The sequence below is a fragment of the Lygodium microphyllum genome, chromosome 13, assembly GCF_053477565.2.
Source record: "Lygodium microphyllum isolate KBCC chromosome 13, Lygodium_microphyllum_v1.1.10, whole genome shotgun sequence".
NCBI lineage: Eukaryota > Viridiplantae > Streptophyta > Polypodiopsida > Schizaeales > Lygodiaceae > Lygodium > Lygodium microphyllum.
Window position 1 is genome coordinate 80,945,317 of NC_141147.1, and position 20,278 is coordinate 80,965,594.

Below are 20,278 nucleotides of genomic sequence, written 5' to 3' on the forward strand. Positions count from 1 at the left end.
GATCTTTGTATGCGTGTGTGTTGTACTGACTGTTAACTGTATGGAAGATAATGGATGTAGCAGGGAGCATGGCTACTACCCTTATGGCCCAATCTTTGTCCATCTCTATCTCCCTGGTTTCTTTACATGGTATCAGAGTAGGTTATTGTCTTCTTCTAAAAATACACTCAAGCTAGCTCTGTGTGAGCTACTGAAGTTGCCACAGATAGTCTTATATGAAGGTTCTGCTCTAGAAGACGACTTTGTTTTTGGATCTCCTAGTTTGGATGACTGGCAGCAGATGTGACGTGAGAAAACTCGAAACCAGTCGTTGTAACATTTCATGCTTGATGCAGCACATAACACGTCTACAAGCTCTCGGCCCCCGGGAGCTCTTGTGCTTAATTGGTAGATGTTCAATGCCTCATAAATCTTCTGCAACATGCTGGCGTCTGGTGTGTCTTTTGCCGTCTTCAGCCGCCTGATTGAAAGGGAGGTGCCCCAATGGAGTCTAGATGAAGCGTAGTGGAGGCTATACAATACAAAAGGTACACTGTACCACCCGCAGGGACCAGTTGTCTAATGCCTGTCTGAGCGCTTCAACGCTGCTGTGATGGCTGTTGAATGATGCACACGTCAAAGGTTCCAATAAAAGTGACGATCTTTATGCTGGATAAGTTCAAATAGTGATTGCACGACACCTCAAGTCTGAACTGAGGTCTGTACTCGATGCATTGAATGTGTTGGGACGAACCCCGTGAAGAATTAAAAAAAAAAGAGTAAGTGCCCTGGTTGTCTGTATGCTACCCAGGCTGACGGATCTGGCTGTAGTTTCAAAGCCATAATTAATCACATAACCCATTAGAATATAGTAGGTAGACCAAGCCTGTGACATCTGAGTAATTGATTTCTGTGGTTAGAGTTGCTTTGCCAACAGAATGGAATCACTGACTGTTTAGTCTTCACTATCAACACAAGGCTCGCCAGCAAGGAGACAAATCAGTTGATTAGTGTGTTAAGAGATACCACAGAACAGTTAAAAGAGCAAGCAGAGAAAGCAAAAGTAGCATTGGCTGCAACTGCACAAGAAACAATAGAAAAGAACAAAAAAAATGTAAGTTTACATTGCTAAAAATGCTCCAAATCCAATCAAAGATATTGATGCTATCTCTACAAAAAGGTTTTCAGCTCCTCTAATGGACACAGTCTTCTGGTTGCAAGCCCTGAATACTTGAAGTTATTGAGATTGTAAAGGTTGTTTGGTTCACTAGTGAACTACACAGAAGCATTGGAGTTGCTATTCAGGAGGTACATTAAGTGGAATCACAGACTATTCCATCTATCAGATTTCAAAAAAGGTTTACCCTCAACTTGAGGAGCTTGATGTAAGTAAATGCCAGAAGTATTTGATGTTTCATTGGAACAAATAGGCTTCAATTGCAAGCATATTACTGTGCTAAAAAGGAATGGGTTTGGTGGAGACATTCTAATTGCAGTTGAATGGGAACAAAAGACATATATTGGATGAGAATGCAATAATGGTCATTGCTGCAAATTTTCAGTAAAAACTAGTTGCACTATAGGTCATTGAAGTACATTGCGTGCTGGCATTTTGGAAAATTGACTCTCTACATTAAAACTTGCTTTGCAAAGTTGAAGACTTTGGAATGACAAACACAGGAGAGAATGACACTATCACTCAGATAGTCGTGAGAAGCTGGACTACAATAATTTTGTTCTATAGAAATTTAGGATGTCTAATTTCTTAATTGGAAGAGGCTATTGGGACCTAGTCACAAGTCTTGAAGATGAGCCCAAGCTACCAGAGGATAGACCTCCAATACAGGATCAATTAAAGGCACATAGGACATGGTTGGAAAAGGCGAGCAAGGTCTTGCATTGGCTGTCCTTATGTGTGTCAGACACAAAAGCTATGCAAATTGCAAATTGTACTTCACCAAACGCTCAGGAGAGCAGCGTGACTTTGATGAACTTGTGGCATTTCTATTGCATGAAGAAGTGAAACTTGGACTCAATACAAGTTTCAGTGGGTCTAGAAACAGCAGGGATAGTGTCTTCTACTCAAATCAAAGGGGTAGAGGTGGAAGAGAAGGTCAAACTTTCGAGGAAGAGGTGCTAGAAATGCATATGCAGCCCGTGGACAGCAAAGTACTGGATGGCAAAATAGGTTGTCTCAAGCAAATAGAGGTGCCTCAAATGCTCGTGGAAGAGGGGTTACTCATCTAGAGGAAAAGGCACTTGGCAGCAGCCCCAATTGAGTCATGGATAGCAATCAAATGCAAATAAGGATTGTCATTTCTGTGGCAAATACGAGCATGTAGGTAAGGATTGCTACAAGAAGCAGAATGATCAGAGAGCAAGAGGGAGGCAACATGGTAATTATACTTCTTCTAGTGGTATACAAGAGGATGACAGGTTGTTTGCTATGCAACATGTGAAGAAAGGGTTGCCTACACAAGGCAAAGCAGATGATGTATGGTATATCGACTTAGGGACATCTAACCACATGACTCCTCATGGAGAGTGGTTTGACACATTGGTAAAAGGTGCTCATGGATATGTTTGCACAGGGGATGATACGTAGCATGACATTATGCATATAGGTGCTGTTCCCTTGATGATGCATGGTGACAGGAAAAAGAGTCTCTATGATGTGTTACATGTACCCTCCATAACGAAAAACTTGCTGTTTGTGGAACAAATGGCCGAATAGAATTTGCAAGTTAGATTCAATAGAGATAGATGCTACATTGAAGAGTATGGTCAAGGATGCAAACTCATTGCTAAAGGCAAAAGAAATGGCAGGATGTTTACATTGGATACAATAATTCCAGCATTGAATGCTGCTATGTACTCACATGACAATGTTGCAATAAGGGATATTGAGATATGGCATAAAAGGATTGGTCATGTAAATGCTCAAAAGCTGAAGAATATGCAACATAAGCAAGTTGTAATTGGACTCTCTAAGTTCAAGCATGTGGAATTAGGAGATGTATGTCAGTTTGTCAATTTGGGAAGCAATCAAGGCTTCCATTTATGAGGCATGTAAGCACTACTACTAGACCATTACAGCTTGTACATTCTGATGTATGGGGACCCTCACAAAATGCATCTCTTGGGGAATCACATTACTATGTGTCATTCATAGATGACTATAGTAGGTACACATGGTTGTATGTGCTGAAGGACAAGAGTGATGTCACGGATGCTTTTTAGGACTTTAAGAGACGTGGAGAAAGAATTGGCTTGCTACATCTCATGCTTGAGATTTGATAGTGGTGGAGAATGTGTCTCTAAAGACTTTAATCACTTCTTGGCAGCCCATGGGGTAAAAAGGCAATTGACATGCAGGTACACACCACAACAAAATGGTGTGGCAGAAAGAAAAAACAGGGTGATCATGGAATCGGCTAGAGCCATGTTGAATGAGAAGAGCACACCAAATGCATATTGGGCAGAGACTGTAATGATTGCTGTGTATGTCATGAATCGTACACCAATAGCAGGGATACATGAGGTGACTCTTCATGAGAGGCTTTATGGGATAAAGCCGGACATTAGCCATCTTAAGGTCTTTGGATGTTTGACATATGTACATGTTTCAGATGAAAAGAGGAAGAAGCTTGATCCAAAGGCAGCAAAGACCATCTTTATTGGGTATGCACAAGATAGGAAAGCGTACAAATACTATAATCCTTCTACTTATGAGACATTGGTCTCAAGAGATGTAGTATTTGATGAATTGAAATCATGGCATGAGAAAAAGACCATCTTGATGAATGATGATGATGTTTGTCAAGAGACTTATGTACATGCAGGTACAAATGAGAGTGCAGAAATTTCTGGGCTTTCTAAAGATGCTACTACATCCGTTCAGGTAGATTGAGAACTTCCGCATCTTTGTCCACTGACACAGGTATGTCAGTGAGGGGGAGAAATGTGGATAAAGACAAAGGCAAACTTGATGATGTTACAAGGCCAGTTATGATTCACTTGGCACTGATAGCTTGGATAGTGAGTTTGATATTCCATCAATTGTGACTCCTGGTGTGAGACATAGATACGTACCACCTCATGAAAGAGGAGAGTCTCATACTGCACCTCAGTTGAGGAGATTAGAAAGAGTCAGGAAGCCTGTGGATAGGCTTACATATAGTGGCTACACAGTGAGGCACTATTCATATATGGCAAAAGTCACTAGCTTCAAGGAACCCGCAAAGTTTTTTGAATCTATTTTGGATGATCATTGGTGTAAGGCAATGGATGAGGAATATTCAGCTTTGGGTGAAAATGACACTTGGGATTTGGTTGATTTGCCTGAAGGCAAAATGCCTATTGGTTGCAAATGGGTATACAAGGTGAAGTGCAAATCAGATGGTGTATTGAAAAGATACAAGGCAAGGCTCGTGGCAAAAGGGTATGCACAACAATATGGTCTTGATTATGAGGAGACATTCGGTCCCGTTGCTAAAATGGCAACCGTGAGAACAGTGATTGCATTGGCAGCATCTAGAGGATGGAGTATGTATCGGATGGATGAGAAGAATGGTTTTCTCAATGGTGATTTGGTTGGGGAAGTATACATGGATCAATCCGAGGGCTATGTACATCTAGATTTTCCTACATGTGTGTGTAGATTGAAGAAAGCATTGTATGGGTTGAAGCAGGCATCTAAAGCTTGGAATGCTAAGATAAGTGCATGCTTACAGAAACTTGGTTTGACTATGGGAAAGGCTGATCATAGCCTATTAACAAAGAAGACAAGGGCTAGTTATGTGATATTAGTCATCTACATGGATGACTTGATTATTACAGGTGATGATGTCACAGGAATTGGAGAGATCAAGGAAATTTTACATGTTGAATTTCAGGTTAAGATTTGGGTGAACTGAAGTATTTCCTTGGGATTGAGATTGTCTCTACACCTCATGGTACTTTGTTGTTGCAAAAGCAGTATGCACAAGACATGTTAACCAAGTATGGAATGTTGGATTGCAAGTCTTTGAGCACTCCATTGGAGCAAAATGTTAAGCTATTTGCAAATGTTGGACATGAGATTGAGAATGCCACTATGTATAGACAAATGGTGGGTAGCTTGATTTACCTTACCATTACTAGACCAGATCTTAGCTATTCAGTTGGACTAATTAGCTAATTTATGCAGAAGCCTATGAAGCCTCACTTGGATGCAATGAGGAGGATCTTGAGATATGTGAAGGCTACATCAGATTATGGTCTATTCTATGAGCATAGTAAACCTTTGGAGCTTACAGGATATACAGATGCTGATTGGGCAGGAAGTACCTATGATAGGAGATCTACTAGTGGGTATGCATTTTCCCTTGATAGTAGTATGGTCAGCTAGAGTAGTAAGAAGCAACCTACAGTTGCACTCTCTAGTACTGAGGCAGAGTATAGAGGTGCTGCACTGTTTGCATGTGAGGCAACATGGCTCAAGCTTCTTGATGATTTGGGCATGGAGGAAGTTGGGCTTGTCACACTCTATTGTGATAACATAAGTAGTGTGCTCCTAGCCAGTAATCCTATCTATCATGCTAGGACTAAGCACATTGAGGTACGCTATCACTTTATCAGAGAAAAAGTGATTGTAGGTGACATTGATTTGGTCCATGTGAGGATAGAAGACTAAGTTGCAGATATCTTTACCAAGTCATTGGGTAAAGACAAGTTCGTGCATTTCAGAGAGCTACTTAGAGTGAAGTACCACACTTGAGCTTGAGGGGGAGTGTTGAGAGTCAAGCTCATAGTCCTTGGTTCAGTTGTCTACCTTAGTTGAATAAGGTTAAGTCATACTAACTTAACCATGGTTACACCTAGGTTACTTGATCTTTGTATGTGTGTGTGTTGTACTGACTACTAACTGTGTGGAAGGTAATGGATTGAGCAGGGAGCGTGGCTGCTACCCTTATGGCCTAGTCTTTGTCCATCTCTATCTCCTTGGTTTCTTTACAAAATGCAGCAGTAGAGGGCCTTCCAGCTGCAAAATGCAGCATGTTGGGGCAATAGACTGCTTGTCAGAGCCAAGACAGATGCCAGAAAGGGGCTGAGCAGAAAAACACAGATGCTGATGTGGAAAATGGCAGCTCTAGGAGCAGACCAGCTTGTTGAGACAGTGAACACAGTAGTGGGCTGCACCAGAAGATGCAAACGCAGACATAGATGATGTGGATGCAGGTGGGCAATAGTCTCGAGCAGTGTGGCAGGCTGGGCGACAGCCAGCTGATGGTGGCGACAGCTCCAGGAATAGAGGGTGACAGCCAGACAGCTCCAAATGGCAACACTTGAGCTATTTCTATGAGCAGCATCCACCAGGCGCCAAGTAGAGGGAGAAGGAGAAATCAATTTGATGGAGAGAAGATAATTGAAAGTGTGGGAGAGAATGAATGAATGTGTGCCAGAATGGGGGGAGTCAGTGCCCTATTTATATTATAGGCAGAGAGAGTGTAGAGTAATGCCTCAAAATGTGGGCGCCTAGCCCTTCTTGGGGTTGTAAGTGTGAAACTTGAATGAGTTAATGAAAAGAAATGTAGTTAATTAATGGGTTTCAACTTTCTAAATAGGGGGAACTTTGGTCAATTTGGGACCTATACAATGTTTGTGTACTGTTTGCCAACCCTAAACTCTTTTGTGCTGCTTTCAATAATCCATGTATTTGGTGCATTAAGTTGCTAAATGTATTGGAGTACTTGGAATGCTCCACAGGTAACAATAGCAACCTTCTTATCGAAGCAAGGTGCCAAAAAGAGACTGACTGTGTAGTCCCCCTACAGAAGCTTCAAGATCGATCCATTGAAAAATTGAACTATGACATGGAGAGGATAGTCATAGTGAAAGGTTTAGTTGCATGAAGTTTGCCCGTGTACAACCAAGGTGTTTGGGATCTTAGTTGTTCATTCTAGGTGACATGCTCTGCATTTGTAAAAGCTCCCCAAAAAAGAAATATTCCTTTTCAAAGTGAGGTAGTGGGGCTTTAATGGGTTTGGCACATGTATAGTGTTTATGTATTCTCTCTCAACCCTAAGCACATTCATTTGTAGTTGAATGTTCCTTCATGAGAGGGACTCAGATTGCTCCACATGTAGCAATGACAACCTTCTCATTGAGAAGCTGCTAAAAAGAAACTTACCATGCAGGTCCTTTAAGGAAGGTTCAAAATTCACTTGTCACAAAATTGAACTACAATAAGCATTGCTAACTAGCTAGGTTAGAAAGGGTCAAAGTAAAACACTGCCATGTTTTTCACATTTTGTTTGAGGTTCAAGATGGAGTAAAATACCAATAGGTTATGTTCTTCCAAGTTCAGGATTAACTTGTGATTAACTGCTAGCTCTTTGGGCAAGCAAGGCATTGCGTAAGTTGTGTGGGACATGGGTAGGTCCATCAGTAGCAAAGGTTAGTTAAAGGAGCCAGAGATTAATTAAATTATAATGTGCAGGTTTTATGTGCACATATAAAGAATTTAGGGTTTACTAAATCTGGCTAGATGGCCAGAGTTTGGGCCAAGGTCATGTGACTTAATACTTTAAAAGTGAAAAAGTTTCTTTTTAAATGTGAGTTAAAAATGAGTGTGCAAAAAGGCAAGAGAGATTGTCACTTTTTGACTGGTCGTGACAGCTTCTGGCAAGGTCATGTCATGCGTTGGAGTAGTTGTAGCTTCTTCAACATCTTTATGGATAGTTTTTCTCTCCCCCACAAATGCATGTGCAGAGACATACGGGCTGTTTTGAATTTTCTCGTATCCTTTAGGCATGATCAAGGCAGAAACAGGAATGTGTAGGCTTGGACAGGGTTGTGCTGTCCTAATGATAGCTGTGGGCTGCTTTGGACAGCATAGACTTGCTGTGTGCAGGCTGTGTGTATCCTTATCCCTCCTTAGGAGGCACCAACGTTTTTGTTGGCAGCTGTCTTGGACTGCCTGTAGGTGGTTTTTACAGGTTTGAGCAGAAATTGCATGCTTTTATGGAAGATCCGGTTAGATCTGATGCTTGAGTCATGGTTAGTGAGAGCAACTGGTGGCTGAGTGATTAGGTAGTGCATAATTGATTTCTGAGAGTGGGTATTGATGAACAAGTTGTTGGTTATGGACAGCTAGTGGTTGAAACTCTTGAGCTGTCTGCTACCGACTGTCAAAGAAGTGTCGAATGGCCTCATAGCTGATGAGATGAAAAGGGTTAGTGTGCTGCATGACAACAAATAGAGCTAATGAGCAAGGTGGCATTGTAGGGAGAGAGGACTTGGCATAGTGTAGCTTATGCTGATAAATCAATCTCCACATGACCTCTGCACGATGTATCATTGGGAGAGAGCTGGTATGGCAAGTCTGCATCGCAACCACTCCTATTGCAGGTGAGCACATGCTTCACTATTGGAGAGAGAGAGGTGGTGTGGTGAGCTTCAATGGCAGTGATTGCTGCTGCATAAGTTTCAGAGCAGTTACAACTTCTCTTGTATCCAGTTGGAGTAGGTCTTAGTAATCTTAAAGAAATGCTACAAGGGGTGCAAGCTTTGGGGCCAATTTGTGTTCTGTTTCTTGAAGTAGGAGCATTCTAGCTTCTTTGTCCTAGTTTTATTAATTGTATCATTGCTGATTTCATGATGAAGGTTAAGTGCTTTGCTGATTAAGTCTATGATTACTGCCCTTTTGGTTTCTAAAGGCCAGTTTCATAAGTCGGCACCTGGGACTTGCAACCATGATATTATAGTCTTGAAATGGAATTTGAACATCTAAAAGGTTTTGATTCTTTGAAACCAAATTATGTCATTGCGTTTTGATCTTGAAAAGTATATGCGAGTAGGCCAAATCTTTTATTGGTTTTGGCTTCATTCTATGTGTGTTTTGTACCTGTGTGTCCTGTAGAGATCTTGACCCCCTATCTTTTTGTTGTTTTCCAGGATGCTCTAAGGGTTTTCACTGCAGCTGAGGTTTCTAAACATTGTACCCACAATGATTGTTGGATTATCATCAAGAACAAGGCATACCTTTTTCCTGCATGTCTTTCTTAGAGTCTAGCAGAGCTAGTAAATGATTTGAAAATCATGAAAATATTTATAACTTAAAAAAGGCATCAAATGGCACACTTCTTGGAAATGTTTCTGCATTAGAGAATAGTTAAAGTAGACCTCTTTATAAGACATGCTTTGCTTTGTCATACTTCTCGCTTGTGGGGTTGCTTGCAGTATTGTCATATATTATAGACCTGATTTGAGCACATTGCTGTCCTATACAACTTGATCCATTGAATGTCTCATCAATGAAGAACTAACTATGCAAACCACAGACTTAGCTCAACCTCTTGAGTTCTCAAACTGCATCCATAAGCTTGTAGTGAGAAGCATGTAAAACTCCCCAAAATTTGAAGGTCAGCACTTAAGCTTACATTGAGAAGCATTTAAATTAACAATGAAGGGTTTGATCCCTCATCTATGCAAGTTGACCAGACAGGATGAGGAGGCGAAGAAGACAATGTACTAGAATAAAAAGAAGAAGAAGTATGAAGATGTAGGAAGAGCAACAGTATGAGAAACTGGCTGGCTATGGAGGAGATAAGAGACAAGAGACAGTAGACAATAGTCAATGTGAGCTGAAGAGAGTGTATTAGCTCAAGAGTGATTGAACGGGAGAATGAAAGTACAAAGTATAACTAAGGTCTAAGGTTGACCTAACCAACCTTCCACTCCCTAACTAGAGTTGAATTAACTTAACTCTAGGGCCTAGTGTCACCACATTTAAAGTCCTAAGATACACCACACTTTGACACTTCAATAAGTATCCACATACCATATGAATTACATTGGATGCTGCCCAGAATTGGCAAATTCTAACACCCCCTTGCAATGCCAATGTGATGAAGTACAAGGATTATCAATTGTCAAAGGGTAATAAGTTCAAGGACTTGCGGAAAGCCTCAAAATTCTCACACGGTAAAGCCTTGGTGAAAATGTCTGCAACATTTTCTTGTGTGGGAATATACATCGAGCTAATCTCTCTTGCATAAGACCTCTCTTTGACATAATGGTAGTGAATCTCAGTGTGTTTCATGTGAGCATGAAACACGGGATTTCACACTATTGCAATAGCACTTTGACTCTTTGAGAAAATGGGTGTAGGACCCTCCAATAAAACCTGTAGATTAGCTAGCAATTTGTGCAGTCATACACATTCTACTGTTGTTGTGATGGCTGCCTTGTACTCAGCCTCACAAGACGAGGTAGCCAGTGTAGGTTGTTTCTTACTAAGCCATGAAATGCATGAATGGCCCAAAAAGCAACAATATCCACTAGTAGACTGTGAAGTGTTTGAGTCACCAGCCCAATTTGACTCGTTGTAAGTCTAGAGTTGCAAGTCTCCCCCCTTGGGAAATAGCAAGGCAGGTGTCTGAGTACCTTGCGAGTAATTGAAGATCCGCTTAACAGCTTGCGAGTGAACTGTATGTGGGCTGTGCATAAACCTACTCACTTGAGATACTACAAATTGTATACTAGGACGTGTGTTGCAAAGATAAATAAGGCATCAATGGCCTGGTTGTAAATTGCAACATCAATCATCTCACTACCATCATGCATAGAAAGCTTTAGCCTTGTCTCTATCAAAGTACTCATAGGTTTACAATCTTGCATGCTAAACGTATGTAGAAGCTTTTCCACATAGTGTGACTGTGACATGATGATACCATGCTGATTTTGGGTGAACCAGATTTCCAAATAGTAATATAAGAGGTCCATATCTAAGATGGCAAACTTATTCTTTTAGTTGTAAAATTTGCAATTTTGTCCTCTTTAGTTTTGGTGAGTAGCATATCATCTACATAAAGGATGATGACCAACAAGAGCGCCGAAAACACCACCCCCCCCGCCCCCCCCCGCACACCACCCCCCTCCCCCACCCCCCCCCCCCCCCCCCCCCCCCCCCCGAAAAAGTAAAAAAACCATACTCCCTTCATTATTAATGTATAAAGTAGGAGTAATTGGATTGTTCTTGAGACCTTTGCTGTTCTTGAAACAATATCTACTAGTAGGCTGCCAAGTGTTTGAGTCTCCAGCCCAAATTGACTCGTTGTAAGCCTCTAATTGCAAGTCTCCCCCTTGGGAAATAGCAAGACATGTGTTTGAGTACCTTGCAAGTAATCAAAGATCCGCTTAATAGCTTGCGATCCATGATGGGCAACCATAGCAATAACACATCTAATAGTACTCATGTAGGATGTAGGAGCAAAAGTCTCCTCAAAAGCTATGCCCTTTTTCTGAGCATATCCTGTGGCAAACCAAGTGTATCTTGTACTTGTCAATAAAACCATCAGCCTTGTGTTTGAGTTTAAAACCCCATTTAGTGCCAATAGTCTTTTTGCCAAGTGGCAACTCAACAAGATTCGAAGTACCATTAGTAGCAATGGAGTACAACTCTTCCATGGCCTGCAACCAATGTACATCCTATTGTGGGTCATCAAATGAAGTAGGCTCATCCTCATCCAAAACTGAGGTCATAAGTATCCAAGAAAAAGTGACCTTTGTACACCTAACAAACGAAGAGCATAATCAAACTTTGTATCTTTGACAATGCATGGTCGTCTTCAAAGATGACTTGAAAGCCTTGCTTATTAAAAGCTGAAATTGAAAGAAGATTTTTAGTAATCATAGGTACAAACAATACATTGATAAGCTGAGAATCTGATCCATTTGTAGCAGTGATCACAATTGTACCAATGCCACAAACATTATAACTAGAGCTGTTTGCACAAGAAATGCTCTCTTCCCTACAAGGGTTGATTGCATGGATGTGAACAAACACTTCTGAGAAGTAATGTAGTCCTCTAGGCAGTGGGGTATCAAAGGTAATGCTGAATGGTGAAGGACAGCAAGCTGTAGAGGGAACGAAACGCAATCCTCAGGAGCTATGAGAGATTAAGGATATGCTGAAATCTCTCCGAGATGATAGCTGCTATCAAGGAAACCGTTGGGCAGCCAGCTGGAGAAGAAAATGCAAAAATATTTTATGAAGATCTCTTCTTGTAAGTGGTTGCAGATAGGGGCAGCTCTTCAAGAGCAAAGAAAAAACAAAAACGTAGGTATCTGATGTAGAGCTGATAAAGAGGGTGTAACGTGTTGTAGATGGCCTGAAATTGCTGCAAACGTAAGCATGATTTTGATGCCAAATGAGAAGGGCTGACGCCAAATGATGTAGGCTGAAAAATGCATGGTGGAGATGGATGCAGAAGCCATGAACTAGAATGTCCTCCTCATAGGGTGTGAACAACAATGGAGAGGATGGAGAAAGGAGAGAAGAATATGGAAGAGGCAGAGTCTCAAAAGAAATCAATGTGTGGGATGAAGAACGAGGGAAGTTCCTACTGTATTTATAGGCACAAATTGTCTCGAGTGGTGCCCAATTAAGTCTCTCAGTGGCGCCCTAGCACTTGCCACTAACTACTGTTCCAAATAAAGCTGTTTTGGGGTTATAAATTGAAACCAAAATAGGAATGAAGGAGAAGAAATATACTAAATGACTTGGTTTCTCAAATAACACCCCCCTCCCCCCCCGACATGTGAGATGACCTATAGTGAAGAATGGTAGACATGATGACTCGATGAGCTAATAGTACCGGAAACGAGGAGTGAGAAAGAAAAGAATATCAAATTTTAACCTAGTGAAGAACAGTAGACATGATGAGTTGATAGTACTTGAAACTCAACGTTAGGAGAGGAGCCAAAAGCTATGTGGCTCCATGTTGAAAGATATACAAAGACCTAGCCACCAAGCCACAGCTAAAACTTTCAAAGCCCCGACTAAGAAAAACTTGTAGATGGTGGGTATGAAGGGAAATCAATGGGTGAGGAATCCATGGGTAAGATGACATGGAGATGTCAACCATCCCAAGATGGTATAGGGTTGTCCACAAGGGGTGTGAAGAACCGTAGGATGAGTAGGGGCCCCCTTTGAAACTGAAGAAATGGGATCTTCCTTGAAAGTAGAAGAAAGATGAGTCCCCCTTTATATGAGAGAGGGAATCAACAAATTCATGGATGATGGCCTCCAAAGAGTCAGATGACGAAGAAAGTGCTATTGGTAGTGCCGAAGAAGGTATTTGGGGCTCCAATGGAATAGTAGGCAGCTCCTAGAGATGGCCTCTCAAACCTGAGTAGAGGAGGGAGTGGAGGGAGGTGTATCACACAAAATCTCTTCGATGCCTGTATTGGAGGCAGTGTCTGTGGAGCAATATAAGGGAAGTAAGGAAATAGGAAGCTCTTGTGAAGCCATGGGTGGACAACAACCACAGTCTCTCAATGAAATGGACCGTGGAGCCAAAGAAGAGGAAGGAGTTAAACAACCACTATCTCTCAATGGAGCAGACTAACAAGATGATACCCAACAACCATGGTCTCTTGGTGGAGCGGACTGTAGAACCAGTGGCCAAGAAAGACACTACACGTGAAAATGGGTGGGGAAAACCTTTGTAGCATATCGTAGTGGTCCCCAAGAGGTCATAGGGCTTGATGAGATCTTAGATGCTCCTTTTGTTTGTAAAGACTTAGTGCGCATTGAATGCGTCTTATTGCCTTGAGCATAAAAATTTAATAGGCGATGTAGAATAATCTCTATGGCCCAAAAGGTGAGGTGGTGTTGAGCTAAATTTGCATGAGCCTGACTTAAACAGCCCCAAAGTACGCTCAATTAATGAGCAAATCTTCTTATTTTAAAAAGAAACGCGATTCTAGTTAGTTTCTGTGTCCCACACGCAAAACCCTAATTTTTGTATCCCAAACTTTCTATAAATAGGCATATAGTCCACAACACTCCCTTAATCTCATTTTTGCAGGTTTCATGAGCCATATCTTTGCTGCCCACGCCTGTTTGTGGAGGATATCGTTGTCAGAGCCTTCCCTCGCAGTTTGCTATTATTTGGTGTTTGATTCCAACCTCTTTACTTGTCACCTACCTCTTAGAGTTGTTACCATTATCAGGGAACTTGCATATACTGCTACCAAGGCCTATCGCCATCATCTGCATCCAGTCGCCATCAGTAGGAGTTGTCGCTATCATCATTCTGCTTGTGTTTGCAATCAATCTCTCTCCTCAAGCTGTAACCATCAGCATTTGCACTTCCGCCATCAATTTCCACGTGTCACCTAGCACAATCAACTTGTCTTTACCTGTTATGCATAGTCACTAGTGTTCTCTCTCCTCAAGTACTTGCATTTTTGTTTTTCTCTCTCTTGTATTGCTTGTTTGCATTAGATCTAGCCTCTTTGATTGTGTTCGCTAGTGTTTAATACAAGGAGGCTGTCTTGCTGTTTTGGGAACTGTTTCGGAGTATGATATACTCTCCAGCTGATAACCTTTGCCTTAATCCCTGAGATACGAGAGTTCGAGGTTGAGTATTAACTACGTAGTGTGTTTGATGCATGCGCATCGTACATTCAATAGTCATTTACTTTATTATTCATTGTGTTCATTGTCTTTGAGTTACCCTAACTCTAGATGTGTTTTGTGTTTATTAATTCATGCTTTGTCATACGATTGGTTTTGTGTTTTCTACATTTAGAGAATTTCTTTGCATGGTATCAAAGCTAGGTATGAATCTTATTATGTCAGATTCTATGCCAATTGTTGGATTGGGGGATGCTTGTCAAGCTGGGACTCTTTAAAACAACCTTTGGTTTTTTAGTAATGAGGACAACATGTATTTCTTTATGAACTCAAAACTAGGTAAGAAGTTGAAAAAAGATCTTATAAGTATTGCTTCCCTTCCTTTTTCTTCAAATGATTTTATTTCTCATGGTCAATTTGTATAGGTGCATCTTTATCTAATGCATTTAATGGACAAAAGGAACCAATCATGTTTCCCACAACAACATCCATAACTAATTCATTTGGCTCCTACCTATTCTTCCCTCATGTTTTGTTGCACCTTTATTTCCACTTCCATTAAGTGCACCACATTATCTACCACATATCACACCGAGGGATTCTGTACACTTAGACATAGCCTTTAGGATCTCAACATATCAATTTCTAGGTAGTGTACCAGTGGCAGAGGCTCGAACTTCGACACACACACTTTCAGGTTATCCCTCTGTGAGTACATTCTAGACATACTCGAGTGTGGATCGTTTGGTACCATAGTTTGCCCCTATAGCATTACCTAGTAGACCATCTGGTCATTATGTTGTGCCCCAGCCAACATTTGGATAGGCCTATTATGTCCTAGTGCCTCCATCTCCATCTCCACCTACAGTGTTGTATGGACATATGTCCCTTTCTGTACCTCCGTAGCAATCGGCACTTACTGGACATCAACAGCCTATTTTTGCCTATTCACCATTACCTCCTTATCCACCAATACTATCACCAACCTATCCTCTACCTTACCCCACCTATCCATCTTCATGGACATCTCATAGCTCTAGCTTCTTATCCGCCAAGCATACTTTTAATGACAAGACTCATTTTAGATGGGCCAAACAACACCATTTGGTCCAATTTAATGAGGCGTGTCTAGACTCTCAAAACCTATGGGATTTAGTGAAGGTTTGGTATCCCAACCTGATCACGCACTTTTTTCATACGAGGTCGTCCTCTCATGGAAGGCTTAGAATGTCTCCACTATTTGTCAAGCTTATGCAAGGCTTACTCACATCAATTTGGATCATGGGCTCCAAAACTCTAAAATCTTCGACAAGGATGACTTGAAAGTCAAGTTGGCTAAGTATTGGCGTCTCCTCGCTTAGTTCTCAACCATTGGGGCTTCTAAATCCTGTGATGATTAGGCTACCCTATTTCTTAACAAATTTCCTAGAAAATATTTTCATTTTGTGCAGTAGGTTATACACAGCTTGAGATGCCCACATTTTATGAGTTTTAGTGTTAGTTGTTGCGTTATGCACAATTGCTTGATCAATTTTATAACACGTCATCGAAAGAAGGGGCTTTAACTTTATCTTCTCAAAGGAAGCAACAAGACAAGGGCAAACAAAACTTGAATAAAAATACAAATCAAAACAAGACTAGTGAATCCCAAGAAATCACTCAATCTACTTGTAAACCTAGATTTAAAAATAGACCTAAGAAGAATAGGTATTGTCAAAAGGTTGTTGTCAAAAGGTTGACCATTATAATGACGAGTGTCAGTCTAAGGTACGAGACGCAGAGTCAAAATCCAAGAATCAGACATCCGCACCCCAGTTGGGTAACCCCCAGCAAGGAAAGCAAGGTGGTGGCAATGCCATGTAAGAGCAATGGCGAGGCTAGTGTCACGGGCATGCCATGATCGAGTGTATACATTAATTCTTGCTCATGCCATATGAACCCACATCCCATGCGAACGCACCCTTGACAGGACATCCTCGAGCCAACTATGTGAATCCACCCTTGCCATATCATCATAGAATCTTCTAGAAGATATGCCATGTCATCGCCTACATCATCAACGATGTCATCATGAAACATCCTTGAAGATCTTTAATTGCCCTCCAACACGTATAAAAGGAGGGGCTTTCCATAGAGCTCCTCAGTATTGCCAATGCCAGCCTTGGGAGCTCAAGGAGTCGAGACCTCCAAGTAAGTAACTTCAAGTTCCAATTCTAGTTCTTGTCTAGTCATGGTATCTAGTCTTGTCTTGTCTTTTATTATACTCCAGTTATCTTGTCACCTTGTAATCTCGTACTACGAGATCTTGTCTAGTAGCGTCTTGTATCTTGTTCATCTTCGTCGAGGGAGATCTTGAAATTCTAATATCTTGTATCCATACCTACAGTCCCGGGTTCTATGCCTATATTGTGGAAACCTTGGACATATCCTCCTAAATTGCCCAAATAAGAGGGCAAGAACCCCAAGAGTTGATGCAATCATCCTCGAATAGGAAAATGAGGATGTCCAGTTGTGAATGAGACTGTATAATTGGACCTTGATATAAGGAAGGATCTCTTGATTCCAACTATACCCATGGAAACTTTTCTTGTTATAGTCCAGATGATCCTGTTGAGAAAGACCCTTTCCCTCAAAGCCTAGGTTGACTTCAAGGCCTCCGCATGTTTCATTGATGATGACTTTGTGAATGGATACCAAATTCCAATACTCCAAAAGACCAATCTTGCACTAGCTGAAGTTGTGGATGAAGACCTCTAGCATATGGAGATATTACCAAGGAAACCCGACCACTCGTGGTAACTCTTGGAGGTCCCAAATCTCCTGTATGCTTTAATGTTATATCTAGTTCCATGAATCCAATCATCCTTGGGATGTCTTGGCTAAAGAAACACAACCCAAAAATTAATTGGGTTAAGCAAAAGATTACACATTGTGAAAATCAAGGATGGTCGGTATATCCAGGAGCCAAAGCCTTTATGCACGCAGCAAGGCAAAGACCGACCTACATGATATATTATATACTAGCTCAAAATCTAGTAAGGATGAGTCAATCAAGCTACCAAGCCAATATTAAGAATTCTAAGATGTCTTTGAAAAAAAGAATGCAAATCTCTTGCCTGAGCACAGACCATATGATTGTGCTATAGAACTGCATGAGGGGGACTCGACCACCTTTTGGACCTATCTACAGGCTATCCCCTGATGAACTAGCTAAACTACGCAAGGATATTGATGAGAACTTAGCCAAGGGGTTCATTAGGTACTTGAAGTCTCTTGTTGGAGCCCCAATTCTGTTTGCGAAGAAGAAAGACAAATCACTTTGAATGTGTGTGGATTATCGAGGACTCAACAAGATAACACTCAAGAATCGATACCCTTTGCCATTGATACCAAAGCTCTTGGAATGCCTTGGAAAAACCAAGATCTTTACAAAGATTGATCTACGAGGAGCTTACAATCTTATACGGATCAGAGAAGGAGACGAATGAAATACAGCCTTCCACACAAGGTATAGTCTCTTCGAGTATGTTGTTATGCCATTCGGTCTCATCAATGCTCCTATAATGTTTTAACATATGATGAACGATATCTTTCGAGAGCATCTAGATGATTTTGTAGTTATATACTTGGATAATATCTTGATATTCTGATGGTAATTTAGACATACAAGGCTCGCCTTGTAGTGCAAAGTTTCAGGCAAAAGCACGACATTGTCTATGAGTTGGTTGCGCTCGTTGCTCACCATAGTTGAGTAATCTATCAGATGGACACGAAAAGTGCATTTTTGAACGGTCATTTGGAGGAGGAAGTCTATGTGGAGCAATCTTCTGGCTTTTCTTTTGCTGACCCGAATGACAAGGTGTTTCGCTTGTGGAAAGCTCTTTATAGGCTGAAGCAAGTGCCAAGGTCTTGGTACTACAAGATGGAATGGCAAGGTGTTTTGCTTGCGGAAAGCTCTTTATGGGTTGAAGCAAGTGCCGAGGTCTTGGTACTACAAGATGGATGAGTTCTTATGGACTCATGGATATCATTCTATCCTTTATGATCCAAATCTATATGTGCGCACCACTAGTGCGGGGGTCAGCTATATCCGGCCGTATGTTGATTATATACTACTCACTAGCTATCGTAGATATCAAGGCAAAACTTTGCTCGACATTTGAGATGACAAACTTAGGTTTGTTGTCTTATTTCTTGGGAATGGAGATTGTTTAATGTGAGGAAAGTATCTTTCTGTCACAACAAGAGTATACCCTATAGTTGGCAGAAGAGTATTGCACTGATCAGACACGACTTGTGGCCACGCCTTTGGATCCCACTGTCCACCTGTATAAAGATACCTCGGGCCAGCCTTTTGATGCTCATATCTATTATTCTATTGTAGGGAAATTACTTTGGTTGATTCATACTAGGCAAGATCTTGCATTCTCAATTAGTTTGCTTAGTCAATATTTTAATTCACCTAAAATATCTCATTGGATTGCTTATCTTCATGTATTCGGGTATTTAAGGTGTACTTATAATTATAGACTAACTTATGGTTATGGTTTATACTCGCAGGGATACACTGATTTTGACAATTGGGTGGGCAATCTTGATATCGGTCATTGTTAAGTATGTGCCACCATGATCCCTGAATTTTAGTAATACTATGCAAAATTCAGCAGTCTTCTAGAAAAAAGCAAGCAAGAGAGACCAAGGGCTGATTATTCCCTCCCATGGCGGCTATCTCTACACCTTCAGCATGGCACCCATCTCTTGAGCTAGTTGTAAGTAGAAAATGGTAGCGGCTTCCACTATCGAGACAGAGTATCAAGCTCTCTTCGATGGTACTACGGAGGCTATCTATTTAAGAAACTTGCTAGCTGTACTTTAGTTTCCTTGAGTTGCGTACAATTATCTACTACGACAACCTGAGTGCCATTGCCCTTGCAGAGAATCCTATCATCATCTCTCAGACATGGCACCCGGCGGTCCATTTTCATTTCACTAGGAAGCAAGTTGAGCTAGGCACTATTCGCCTAGAGTTTGTACCGTGCAATGATAATTTTATAAATATTTTAACCGAGGCGGTCAACAAACTGGTTCTATAATATCTTCTACCACAAATCGGCTTGGATATACTCTCCTTTACTTCTTCTGATTGACGGGGAGAGAATGCTTCCCTCTTACTTTTCCTTCTAGGATAATTTTTTTCCCTTAATAGTGGCAATGATGATGCTTATGAGCTTTCACTTTTAAACACTTATTTATTTATTTTATATTGTACATTATGGACATTTGTAACTTCATTCACATTGTCGGGATGACATGATTGTAAAAGAGTGCTTGGATGAGTAAACAATTTCCTTGCAATGACACTGTCCAAGTGACACTATTGCATCATATTCTCCATGAGTATGAAAATTTGTATCTCCCTTTGCATTATCACATGCATTGGCATTTTGTTCATGTAAACATACATCTGTGCACATTTATCTCTTTTTAGTCACCCTTAGAGTGGTTGACTTTGATCCACCATACTCCTAGCATTGCACATAGCAGTCTCGTAATGACAATTTTTTCCTATGCTTGCAAGTTGGCTTTGCTTGTCTTGCTTGCTCACCACATTGTCGTGCTTATTTCTCCACATATTCTCCATATGATTGGCACATCTCCCCCCCTCCCTTAGGAATCTCTAGTATGTGGGTTTGTTTTGCTTATTTTCTGAAGCTAGTGGGGCTATCTATCATTATTTTCTGTACTTCAGGACACAATGACTCAATGGGACGAACACTGATTTGAAACCCTCACTTAATACTAAATCTTGTGAACAAATTAACACAATGTCCTTAAAAAAAAAATCCATTATTGATTCCATTTGCCTTTGCAAGACTTGATTGGCCTTTGGGC

General features: G+C 41.0%; 1 protein-coding gene across 3 annotated transcripts in view; it reads left to right on the forward strand.

Moving 5' to 3' along the window:
- Nucleotides 1–20,278, forward strand: part of CB5LP (cytochrome B5-like protein) — a 70,415-nt gene that overhangs the window by 22,573 nt on the left and 27,564 nt on the right. For 2 of the 3 annotated variants that reach the window (XR_015692906.1, XM_087691356.1), the window contains exon 3: nt 8,917–8,997. Coding sequence is in view for 2 of the 3 variants with exons in the window: in XM_087691356.1 (XP_087547482.1) it covers nt 8,917–8,997 (81 nt within the window). In the remaining variant the exon portion in view is untranslated. The remainder of the gene's footprint in view (nt 1–8,916; nt 8,998–20,278) is intronic. The other variant, XM_087691357.1, reaches the window with a different exon arrangement.